The following is a 13564-nucleotide window of genomic DNA, read 5'->3' on the forward strand; positions in this document are numbered from 1 at the left end:
TCGAAAACATCTGCTTTTTTTGTCATATTTTATTCCCCAAAAAACTTATAAAAAATGATCTGAAAGTTTTATATATGTAAATGTGGTATCGATAAAAAGTACAGATGACGGTGCAAAAAATAAGCCCTCATACCGCCCTATATACAGAAAAATGAAAAATTTATAGGTGGTCAAAATAGGGCAATTTTAGATTACTGATTTTGTATAAAAAGTTTTAGATTTTTTTAAGCGGTACAAAAATATAAAAGTATCATTTTAATCGTATTGACCCACAGAATAAAGAACACTTGTCATTTCTTCCGTAAAGTGTACAGTGTGAAAACGAAACCCTCCAAGATGTGCAAAATTGTGGTTTTCATTTAAATTTCCTACCTAAAAAATTTTTTTTTGGGTTCGCCGTACATTTTATGGTAACATGAGAGGTTTCATTACAAAGAACAATTGGTCTCGCAAAAAACAAGCCATTATATGGGTCTGTAGATGGAAATATAAAACAGTTATGGATTTTAGAAGGCGAGGAGGAATAAACAAAAACGCAAAAATAAAATTGGCCTGGTCCTTAAAGGTGTACTCCGTACCCCTAGACATCTTATCCCCTATACAAAGGATAGGGGATAAGATGTCAGATTGCTGGGGTCCCGCTGCTGGGGACCCCCTGGATCTCGGCTGCTGCACCCACCTGTACGGCTTCCACCTCCCACCGGCAAAGCTGGAGGCTTTGGATCCCGACCACAATGGCGGACGAGCGTGACGACACGACTCCGCCCCATGTGACGCCATGCCCCGCGCCCTCAATGCAAGTCTATGGGAGGTCCGTCACGTCCCCTCCCATAGACTTGCATTGAGGGGGCGGGGCGTGACGGACCTTTAAGGTTAAAATGGGCTTGGTCCTTAAGGGGTTAATTTAAAACAGTATACAGACTGTACAACTGTCTTTGTATTCAAATCCTGAAATATTACCCAGGGCAGATTCATTATTTGCTACAATAAAATAACTATTTAACATGTGTAAGCAGTACATACACAGCACTTTCAATCAGGAAAGATGGGCAGTGTCATATAACAGGTTTATCAGATGTAGATCCAGTACCTAGAAAAAAGAGCAGTAGGTGAGAATGAAACCGGTAACTCCACAAGTTAACTTCTCTCCTACTACCATAGATGTATCTTTCATCAGTAAGTCTACAAATCAAGTGATAAGTATACATCCATGTAGCAGGCATTTAGGGTAGAGTCATATGTGCCTTATTATGCAGCGTATTTTCCTACCAATTGAGCTCAATGGGTAGCAAAATCTGCTGCATAAAATCCGCAGCAAAATACGGCACTCTACCCTTAGTGCGTATAAAGAAATGGAAAAATATGTACTTGGCACTAGGGACCTTCGTTGGGACTTGTGTTACTGTATATAATAAACTGTATTTTGAAAAAATGTAACAGCCCTTAAAGGAGAACTACGACAAAAATGTACTTATCCCCTATCCATAGGATAGGGGATAAGTAGCCGATCGCGGTGTCCATAAATTTTTATGGAAGTGCCAAAAAGACCTGAGTACAGCACTCGGCAATTAATGGAGCGTATGCCGTAGATGACACTCGCTCTTCACTGAGAGAGCCAGGGTCCCGTCCCAGAGATCCTGTGGATAGGGGATAAATTAACTGTTGCTAGAGTTCTCCTTTTATGTCCTCGAACAATGGAAAACAAGGTGGTCAGACACCAATAATTTCTGTTACCTGTGGGCCACCGAGCAAATTATGAATTCACACCCCTTCAAGCATGAATTGGCATGAACAAATAGTTCCATGTAAAAGTTAAAGGGGTACTCCCTACTCCAAAAGCTCTTCCCTATCCTGTCCTGTATCAGTCGGAGTCCATCTGCTGGATGATCCCAAGAACAGAGAAAAATTGAGCCCCTTAGAGAATAAAAGGAGAGCTGGCCACACATGCCAGCTGTGTTACATACAGGGGGCTATTTTCCTATGTTCTTGGGATCGGTGGGGTCATAGTAGATAGACTCATACCAATCAGCTTGTTGTCCACTATCCTGTGAAAAGCGTACAACTTTTGCAGTATCCCTTTGAGACAAGGACACACTTGCTTTCTAATTTGTGTAAAAAAATAAATAAATAAAAAACACTGACACTTTACCCCAGACCCCTAAAATGATTCATATCCCAGGTCCCAAAATTAGTACACTTCAGACAACTAAATTATCATACAGAATATATTGATGAGGTCCTTAGAAATTAGGAGCACAAGTCCTATGGCATATGTTTTGCTCTTTTCCCCACAAATAAAAAACAAAAAAACAAACAAAAACAAATTTGCTGTGGTGCTGTGCAACTTACGTTTCACCATAAATCTCTTAATACATTTACTCATTTACCAAATAACACATACATATTATACATACACATTACCATGATATTGTTACTGAACCAATCCCACGTTACCAACACTACAAGCAAATACTAATAGATCAATCTACTCCACCTCTGTAAAATAAATCCTATTGAACAAATCCTATAGAACAGAAAAAAACTATAAGCCCCACACTCAATTCATCAAAGCAGTAATCAATCTTTATAAACTGTATAAAAACATGTATAAACATTTATGACTGTATTACACACAGAATAAGGAACAGTAGTTAAAACAGCATAATTGTTTAGTTGCATAAATTAAAGAGTACCTGTCACCAAAGTAAACTTTTAATATAGTGTTCTTTATGTAATTATAAGACATGTTGCTATTTACTTGCTGTTGAAATTCTCAACCTTTTTATGTTTTAATGGGATTAAAAAAACGGCCACTAGGTGGCACTGTTCTGTTCCCTGACGCAAGTCAAACAGTTAATTTGGTCTCCTACCGGACTTGCAGAAGTCCAAACTCAGGAACTGCGTGCGGGGCATGGTGAGGCACAGCTTTTACAGGCTTCAGTGATGTTGCACCTGCTGGGGAACGCCCATTTTCTCCTGCAGGGAGCTCACACAATGTGAGCGAGGGGAAAGGTATGATACAGAGCTTTTTAAAGCTTGGGGGAAAAAATTAAGCGCAAAAGGGGTGTTAGGAGTAGTTAGGGAGTTAGTTTACAAAATATGGTTTGATGACAGGTACTCTTTAATAAATAAATAGATACCTATCATTGTGAGCATCCCTATATGTAAATATACCAAGATTCTAAACGCTGTTGCTAAGTGCTAAATCAATGTCCACATACAAGTGTATATACCCAATAACAAAATCCCACAATAGTATTACATGAAGCTAAGGTGCATAATTTGTATTCACATTAAAAACAGTGTACATTAAAGGGGTACTCTGCCCCTAGACATCTTATCCCCTATCCAATGGATAGGGGATAAGATGTCAGATCGCCGCGGTCTCGCTGCTGGGGACCCCTGGGATCCCCGCTGCTGCGGCACCGCGCTATCATTACAGCACAGAGCGAGTTCGCTCTGTGCGTAATGATGGGCAATACAGGGGCCGGAGCAGCGTGACATCATGGCGCCGCCCCTAGTGACATCACGGCCCATCCCCTTAATGCACGTCTATGGGAGGGGGCGTGATGACCGCCACGCCCCCTCCCATAGACTTGTATTGAAAGGGGCGGGCTGTGACATCACAAGGGGCGGAGCCGTGACATAACAATGCTCCGGCTGTATTGCCCGTCATTACGCACTCGCTCTGTGCTGTAATGATAGCGCGGTGCCGCAGCGGGGATCCCAGGGGTCCCCAGCAGCGGGACCGCAGCGATCTGACATCTTATCCCCTATCCTTTGGATAGGGGATAAGATGTCTAGGGGTGGAGTTCCCCTTTAATCAAACTAGGGACCTTGTGATTTTTACCTGTATTGGATTTTAATGTTTTACTTAGTATTGTCTATACTGTTGGTAGTGTAGAATAAGTGAGACTTAATTTCAGTTATTTGTTATATGGTAAGCCTGCTTGGTGCACACAGGGCGTTCCCAAGCCCCAGGTGCAAGGTGATGTTCAGCCCATTTCCTCAGATTCAGCACAGGAGTGGATGCGTTACTCTTGAGGAAGCAGACTGAACATCACTGTTCACCAAGCAGGCTCATTGCCACATTTCTAACCTCATTGATAGCATGCCTAGGTTTGTGTCGCGTATAAATAAATAAATTGAGTTGTTTTCAATATTTTGTTTTCATTTTTATCATCATTTGCATATCATTAACATATATATCAATACTGTAATATCCATATTTCCTTCTTGGCGTTGCAATTTTGATGTTGAGGAGTGTATATAGGTTCAAGGCTTTAACCCATATTTCATCCAGGCAAAGACTAACTCCTTGCCACATTTCTTTCTGTGATTGAGTTAAAAAGATTATTTTCCAATTGTATCTGATGAGTATACAGGGCAGAGTAAATGCCCGAGCTTTAACAACTTCTATTAAGTAATATGAGAATACTCTGTCTTGTGTCGGAGTATTGGCAAATCACTGTATGTTATAACTAGGTAATAGTAAAATGCTGTACATGAAAGATCATGCCCCTTTGTATTTGTTTGAATATACGGAAGAGTCCTTCTGTAATCGGGTCATTCACAGCAGTCATTCCCTGGTGCTTCTGAAAATCATAATCAGTTAACGAACTCAGGGCCAAAGTTTTTTTTAATCCTCTGCAGACATTAGCATGGCGAGTGTGAACGGCCAACTTGCTCCCCTTTGTACAGGGTGGCTCAGTTTTCCTGATATTATGCCATTTACTGAGCATCTCATGGACTTACATAAAGAATGTAATGTAACTGTAATTACTGATGAACGGAGGTACTGATCTGCAGATAGAAATGACCACTGTCATCAGTGTCACCTACACTACAAATCTAGTCCGGGTGATATTGATGACAGGTTCCTTTACATAAAACACGTTTTACAAAGTCAGTTGCCATTATTGTGCATTGCCAAGTCTGTGTGAGTCCAGATATTTAACATTGGTTTGTATGATCTGTACACAACATGAGGTGTGGAGATTGTCGAGTGCACATTTAAGAAGACTAGCTAATACAACACAAAAATACCTCTTAGAGGTCTTTTTAAAATGGTGCAGTCATTTTCTGACAGCTTTTAGTGCAAATGCACCAAAAATACACCAAAGATGTACCACATTTTTTCACAGCGTGCACCATTTTATTTAAAAGAAGCCTTACATAGGTGGGGTAATGTAAGGTTTTCCCCCCATGAGCCTGAATTCTATTTCAATTACCTCTCGGAAATCATGTTCAAAGTGGCGTAGTTGCAAGCATTGTTCTAACTTCAGATGATGGCGGTTCCAAAAATGACTGAAAGCTTTTTCGGTTTCATCCAACTGAGCCAGTAACCTGGTGAAATAGAGTAAAGAGTCTCTATGCAGATACAGAATTTTAACAGAAAACACTAAAATCATCCACCAACAGGGAAAACTCTACGTAGTTCAGACAATAATTCATCTTAAGTCACAATATTAAATAATATCTCTCTTTTTTTCTGTATATCTACTGAATTTATGACCAATGCTTGGAAATAACAGCATAAACATTTTCATATGATACATTAAAGGGGTTATCCAGATTTTATTAACTTCTCACTTTCGTGCCCATTATGCCATTATGCAAGTAATGTCTTAAAGGGGTTATCCAGGAATTTTTTTTTTATATATATCAACTGGCTCCAGAAAGTTAAAAAGATTTGTAAATTGCTTCTATTAAAAAATCTTAATCCTTTCAGTACTTATGAGCTTCTGAAGTTAAGGTTGTTCTTTTCTGTCTAAGTGCTCTCTGATGACACGTGTCTCGGGAACCGCCCAGTTTAGAAGAGGTTTGCTATGGGGATTTGCTTTTAAACTGGGCGTTTCCCGAGACAGGTGTCATCAGAGAGCACTAAGACAGAAAAGAACAACCTTAACTTCAGAAGCTCACAAGTACTGAAAGGATTAAGATTTTTTAATAGAAGTCATTTACAAATCTGTTTAACTTTCTGGAGCCAGTTGATATATAAAAAAAAGATTTTTCCTGGATAACCCCTTTAAGTGCTTTACTTCCCTTATATGAGTGGGGAGGATCGACCCCTTTTTTTGTGATTTCATGGTCCCCCCAGGTCCAGCATTCCTCTGGTCTCTGGATGACTGTTGTCCGGCTTGATGGCCTATAATTAACAGGTGAGAAAGGCCATCAAACTGGAACGCGTGCTGTGTTTATTTGCTTTGTACTTATACTAAAATAAAAAGGCTTCATTTTTTAGAAGCCTCTTTAAAAATTAAAGAAGCAATCTGATTGGTTGCTATGGGCAACTACACCACTCTTCCTCTACACAGGTTGTGATAAATCTCCCCCAATATGTAGTGAAATATTTATGACTTCAATAGTGATTTGTAGAAGATGAAAAAATGCACATACTCGCTGAATGACAGTTAACTTGTTTACATGTAATTGGCTACATTCCATAAATTACTCCTACAAATATGTAACTGGATTGCACACAGAGATTTGTCTTTTTAGTGTTAAACTGAAAAGGCCTGTGTGCACTGTACAAACCTTTCTACAGTAGCCATGTTCTCCAGCTCATCCGCAGTCAGTTTGCAGTTTGGGTCTTTGGACACTGGCTCCTTTATACATGAGAGCAGAGTCCCACCTTGTTGCACTGCTAGTTTTAAATCATCCTGGAAGATAAATATCAAGCACTTATAAAACGGTTACCAATGTTGTTTTTCCACCTACACATTTGCCCCTTATTTATCAAAATGTGTGAGAGAAAAACTGGAGAGATTTTTCTCACATCAACCAATCACAGCTCAGCTTTCATTTGACCAGAGCTCGTTATGATATGAAAGCTGAGCTGTGATTGGTTTCTCTCCAGTTTTTCTCTTATACATTTCACAAGTTGACTTGTGGCTCCACTGAGTGACAGCTTTGGGGGAGACAGATACACAGCCCCCATCATGAACAGAATGGACATCGAGTCATATTGTTTTACAGCTCCTTAGCCAAATGCACAGTATTCATTTTGTACCTTTGGGACCATCGGGGGAGTGGACCTGTTCCCAAACTATGCTGTCTTATAAAAGTGTAGTCTTATAATAGTAAGAACTTTTTTAAGCAAACATAATAATTAACAGACGGCATGTTTTGCGTGGAGAAGTCATGCAGCACATACTTTCAGTTTGGTCTGATGCTCTGTATGTGACAGGAGAAGCTCCTCTGTGCATATGACATCATTGGGGAGTTCTGTCTCTGCCAGACTGGTTCCAAATGTCTGTAAATTCTGGGCTGTAGTTTTCACAACTTGAGCAAAGCTCTCAATGGCCTGTTTCAGGGAATATATATCACAAAACGTTAGTTTACCTAGTAAGAACACTCTGTTCTTAGTTATACACACTGTTCCAAATTATTATGCAAATTATAATTTTCTCATTTACCTAAATAATTGATGTAAATAACAGTCAGCATAATCATCATGTTTTTAACTATTAAGAGCACAATTCAAATTTTATTGAACAAACCTCCTAATGATAACAGTAATTTTTTTTAACACAAAAAACTTACAATGCACTGTTCCAAAGTATTACGCACAGTAAGTTTCAAGACACTTTATAGGTTGTAAAGAACTGAAAATTTTAATTTGTTGTGTTTCCAGCATATTTACTGAAATCAAAAGCTATTTCAATCAAGCTTTTAACAACATTTTAACTTTTTAAACATTTTCACAGGTCACGTTACATTTTAACATAGGACCCCTTATTTGATAGCAGCTTCTTAAGTCTTGCATCCATTGAACTTGTGAGGTTTTGGACAGTTTCTGCTTGAATTTGTTTGCAAGATGTCAGAATAGCCTCCCTGAGCTGCTGTTTGGATGTAAACTGCCTCCCACCCTCATAGATCTTTTGATACTCCAAAGATTCTCAATAGGATTGATGTCAGGGGAGGAAGGAGACCACATTTAACCCCATAGCAGCCTTTTAACCCCATATCAGCCACTTATGCAGAGGTATTCTTTTCAGCATGATTTGGTGCATTGTCATGCATGAAGATGATTTTATTATGGAAAGCATAGTTCTTCCTTCTGTACCAGGGAAGAGAGTGGTCAGTCAGAAACTCCACATACTTTGCAGAGGTCATCTTTACACCTTTGGGGACCCTAAAGGGGCCGACTAGCTTTCTTTCCATGATTCCAACCCAAAACATGACTCCACCACCACCTTGCTGACATCACAGTCTTGTTGGAACAAGGTGGCCATCCACCACTCCATCCATCTGGACCATCCAGGGTTGCACGGCACTCATCAGTGAACAGGACTGTTTGAAAATTAGTCTTCATGTATTTTTCTGCCCAATGCAGGCGTTGTAGGGAGGTCATATGGGTACGTGGAGGCCACACACACTACTGAGCCTCATTTTGACTTGTTTTAAGGACATTACATCAAAGTTGGATCAGCATGTAGTGTGGTTTTCCATATCCAGACCTCCATGGGTTGATAAATTTGATTTCCATTGATCATTTTTGTGCGATTTTGTTGTCAGCAAAATCTCATTATAGTCTATGGGATTTTTACAATAGCCGTTTCAACTCGTTATCGCCCATTATTAATAACGGCCGTCATTTTGTGACGGGCAAATGAACGGAAGAAATAGTGCATGCACTAATTCTCCCGTTACTATCGCCCGTCACAAAATAACGGCCGTTATTAATAACGGGCGATAACGGGTTGAAACGGCTATTGGAAAAATCCCAGAGACTATAATGGGATTTTGTACCGTCCGTATAACTGCCGATTTCCTAATGGGCGTTCATAACGGAAGTATTTTTATAGTGTGAAAGCAGTCTTAGCAGTTTAGGCTGTTGAGGGCTGGAGTCTAGCCAGGAGATTAAATCACCAGGTGAGCTCATTAGGGGAATGGCAGTGATAAACTCCACCACCTCTCTATACAAAGTAAGAAGATTTATGGGAAATATAAACAACATTCCAAAATCATTTCAGTATGGAAATACAAATTAGTATGGCTGAAAACCCATGCTTGCCACATCAGCTAAAACAGGTAAGCACAAGGCATACAAGAACCTCTACATTATTCTCTAATATTAGCCTATGTTGCACTATATAAGGAATTGTATATATATATATATTGTATATATGTGATATATATTGCTAAAATATTTTATGAAACATTTCATCTTTAAAGTCACAGCCTGCCAACGCTCACTAGATATCCATCACTTACTGTTCTATGCTGTATCCATTGACCATGGCTGTATTCCAAGTTACCCCCCAGTTCACAGGTTAACTGGCTTTTGTCAATGTATCCATGAAGATCCGAAACAGAATTGAGCATAATAATCTGTAGTTTTCAGAGAAGGAAAAACAAATTATAATTAGTAAGAATCATTAAAAATTCATTTTGTTAACACCTTGCCTGTGTGTGTGTTTGTTTATATAAATGTATGTGGACATTTACCAAATGAAAGGTACATACATAGAAAAATCATGCAAATGGATGAAAGGTGGAAAATCTAGATTTCTTGACCAGAGCTGTTGCTCATGGCACTTAAGGGGTTAGTGATGGAGAATAGCAGGATTGTAGTTCTCAGTTTTTGACTGTAAGTGCATGGCTGCTGATAGCAGTCTACAGTCTATGAAGTGGGCGTAGCTCCTGTGCTCACTTTATTGACGGACCGCGACTTAGGACATAAATGTACGTCCCTGTTCAGTAAAGGAAAACTCCCACCAAAAATAACTTATACTCTATCCACAGAAGGGGGTCTGATGGGAGATGCAGGGGGTCTGATGGGAGACGGTACGCACTCCATTGATTTCTATAGAGGACTGCCGAACAGACCTGAGTAAAGCACTCGGGCATCACCGTCACTTCCATAGAAATTAACAGAGGGTAGATGACACGTACTCCTTCACTGACAGCCAGGGTCCCGTTCTGGAGATCACAAGGGGTCCTAGCAGTCACCTACTTATTCCCTATCCTGTGGATAGGGGATAACTTTGTTTTTGCTGGAGTTGTCCTTTAAATACCAGGGCAATAGGGTGTACATTTATGTCCGATGTCCTTATGGGGATGAAATAAGATAGGGATAGTCATCAGGATTCCAGAAATACCTTTGTTTTATTTTCAATAGTACTCTCCATTGGCAAGATATAAGCTTTTTTGTTAATATGCAAATTAAGCTCAAGTGCCCAAAGGCATGTTCCCCCGAGATAGCAAGAGCCCAGACAAGTCCATCCCAATTGTTCTTTATTACCATCCCATGATCTGCTTGCATCTGCCTACCCTATTTGACTGACAGCAACTAGATAAAAAGCAGATTTATGCAGTGCAGAACTCTCTGCTGTGTTCCGGATACAAGCAAAATTTCTTTTTACCTGTCACGTTGGTATCCCTGGTATTTTTCTCCTCTGCCCTCCATTCTAACAGAAACTCTGACATCAACTGCAGCCTACCTCATAGGGGTGTGTGGGGAGCAGAGGGGTCTGGAGGAGGACAGGAGTGTTTAGACAGAGGGGTCTGGAGCAGGACAGGGGAGTCTGAGAGGGGGTCTGTAAGGTAAAGACAGAGGGGTCTGGAGCAGGACTATTGTGTTGGTCCACCTGCTTTTTAGTAGCTTTTGTAAATAAATATCTGGAAATGATGCACTTTGCTATTAATGCCTTATCATTTCTATAGTTGTCTAGATGGAGTTTGAACTATGTAAGAACATCATGAATGGCACCATAGGCCTTTTACAGGATTCATGCAAAGTATGCACGCAGGAGGCAGTAGAATCTTCTATGATATACTGCTATAAACTGAACAAATAACAAAGGGTAACACAAGCTGAAACACATGAGTGCATGCAGATGAGCACAAGATGAAAATACACGCTTACCGGTACCTTCATTTTAAAGTCATCTCTGTAGAGTTTAATCCCGATGTCCGCAATAGTCCTCTGTATAAACCGAGATGGGCGCAAAACAAAAACCAACAGCAGATTCCCTGGAAAGGCTCCCTAAGAGACATTAAAATAGTAATGAATAAATCTGATATGAAAATATTAATGTGTTATTACTCCCTATCTTTACATTTCATTGAGATGTATGGGTAATATTTTTTGAAGCTTTTTCTGGAGCTTCTTTTGGAGCTTTTGTTGGAATGTCAGTACAGCACTTCCAGTTGGGGACACTGAAGTGGTGAGGGAGCTGGAAAAACAGTCCCAGGGTTTGTAAATGTTTTTTTTACTTTATATGCTCATCCTATTTTTGTTAAATATCAGAAAAAAAAACATTTTATGGGTCCGTTCACACGTGCATATCTTCTGCTGCAGATTTGCTTTCAGCAGATTTTGCTACCCATTGAAGTCAATGGGCAGCAAAATCTGCAGCAGCAAATCCACAGCAAAAATATGTACGTGTGAACGTAGCCTATACCTGCATCCAGCAGGATCTTTGACTCAAAGAATCAAGTCATATTGTAGAAATCCATGCCTATGTTGATAGATGGGATAGATGGGCACAACCAAAAAGGCACTTAGGCAAGTAGGTGCATGCGAAGTGTAAACTGTATTGTTCATTTTGACTCCCACAGGTGTTTTGTGGAATTCAGTAAAACTGGGAAAATAACATTTAAGACAAGGAATATAGGAGAAAAAAAAACCTCCAACATTTGCTAGGCAACTTCTCACGAGTACTGCAATACTCCATAGGTGTATCATAAAACAAGTGGCCATAAACTGCTGTTAGGGGACATGACAGAGCTCAGATGAAAAAAAAAAAAAGACCATGAGGCTTTTGTTTTGCAGAGTTTGCTAGAACAGTTTCAGGCAACAAGTCAGATTTGTTGCCATTACCCCTGTGGTACTATTACAGTGACAATCCCAACTCTGCTAAAGGGGTACTCCGGTGGCAAACTATTTTTTTAAATAAACTGGTGCCAGAAAGTTAAACAGATTTGTAAATTACTTCTATTTAAGAATCTTAACCCTTCCAGTACTTATCAGCTGCTGTATGCTCCAGAGGAAGTTCTTTTCTTTTTGAATTTCTTTTCAGTTTGACCACAGTGCCCTCTGCTGACACCTCTGTCTGTGTCAGGAACTGTCTAGAGCAGGAGAGGTTTGCTATGGGGATTTGCTCCTGCTCTGGACAGTTCCTCACATGGACAGGGGTGTCAGCAGAGAGCACTGTGGTCAAACTGAAAAGAAATTCAAAAAGAAAAGAACTTCCTCTGGAGCATACAGAAGCTGATAAATACTGGAAGGATTAATATTTTTAAATAGAAGTAATTTACAAATCTGTTTAACTTTCTGGAGCCAGTTGATTTAAAAAATAAAATTATAGAATATATCTAGGTATGTCATAAACTTTATGACCCTATAGGTGTTTCAATAAATTCTTTTGTATTCTGTTGTAAAAATGTTTTTTTCCCAAATAATAATACATGGGGTAAAGGCAGATAAAGCACCCCACAATTTGCGCACATGTCAGGGCCCGAAAGAGAAAGAGCCCATTTGGCTTTGGGAACACAGATTGCTTCATGTGTCATGTTGCATTTGCAAAGCCACTGAGCTACCAATACATTTGAAGCCCCCAGAAGTGACCCAAATTTAGAAATTCTACCTCTCATGGAATTCATCAGTGGTTGTGGTGAGTAAATAATACCCACAGGCATTTTCCATAAATTTGCAAACAGGAATTGTAATTTTTTCACAGATGCCAATTCAGTCTCTATTATGTTGAAGCAAGACTAAGCCATTGTGTAAAGACAACTCTCTACGTATTAAGCGGTGTTTCCTGTTTTAGTGTACGTTCACACGGGTGGATTACCTGCGGAATTTCCACAGGGTATTTGCTGCGGAAAATCTGCAGTTGATTTTGCTACCATTGACTTCAATGGGTCAGCAGAAATTCAGATTTTTCCTTTGGACGCATTGAACTCAAAGGTAGCAAAATCCGCTACGGATTTTCCGCAGCAAATACGCTGCGGAAATTCTGCAGGTAATCCGCCCAGGTATAACTACTAACTAATAACTATTCTTAAAATCAAGGAATTGGAAATTTAGGGTAGTGAAGTCCAGCCACAAATGTTTCGACTACCCTTCTTTGGAGTATGTTCTTAAGAGACATGAAGTACAGACATATTGGGGACTTACAGCTATACGAGTGAGCGATGCTTTTACTGAGCTCCACTTATCCTTCCGTCTGTCTATAATGATGATAAACCCAATGCTGGCAGCCTCAAGACTGTAAAAAAAAGACAGAAAAACAAGTTGGGGTTTATATGGATCAATGAAATGTAAGGAGTATTCCGGGCAGAAACATTTGATCCCCTATCCAAAGGGTTGGGAATAAGATGTCTGATCGCAGGGGGCCCACCGCTGGGACCCCCCACGCGATTTCCCTGCAGCACCAGCATTCTATGCGGGGCTGCGTCTTCAGACTGGAGAAGTGACATAACGTCCCTTCCCATAGACATGAATGGAGGGGGCGTGGCGTCACGAGGGGGCATGGCCGTGACATAACATCCCTGTCTCGGAGGCAGCGCCCGGCACAGAATTCCAGGGGCTGCACCGAGATTGCGGGGGTCC

The 13564-nt window shown here is 40.2% G+C and overlaps 1 protein-coding gene across 4 annotated transcripts in view; it reads right to left on the reverse strand.

Annotated features, from left to right (window-relative positions):
* MCF2L2 (MCF.2 cell line derived transforming sequence-like 2) overlaps nt 1-13564 on the reverse strand; it is a 503791-nt gene that overhangs the window by 390480 nt on the left and 99747 nt on the right. For 3 of the 4 annotated variants that reach the window (XM_056565304.1, XM_056565303.1, XM_056565301.1), the window contains exons 4-9: nt 13130-13220; nt 10874-10993; nt 9220-9336; nt 7157-7306; nt 6538-6662; nt 5232-5346 (exon numbers count right to left, since the gene is read on the reverse strand). In XM_056565304.1, the coding sequence (XP_056421279.1) occupies nt 5232-5346; nt 6538-6662; nt 7157-7306; nt 9220-9336; nt 10874-10993; nt 13130-13220 (718 nt within the window). The remainder of the gene's footprint in view (nt 1-5231; nt 5347-6537; nt 6663-7156; nt 7307-9219; nt 9337-10873; nt 10994-13129; nt 13221-13564) is intronic. The other variant, XM_056565302.1, reaches the window with a different exon arrangement.

This window comes from Hyla sarda, chromosome 3 (assembly GCF_029499605.1).
Source record: "Hyla sarda isolate aHylSar1 chromosome 3, aHylSar1.hap1, whole genome shotgun sequence".
Lineage (NCBI taxonomy): Eukaryota > Metazoa > Chordata > Amphibia > Anura > Hylidae > Hyla > Hyla sarda.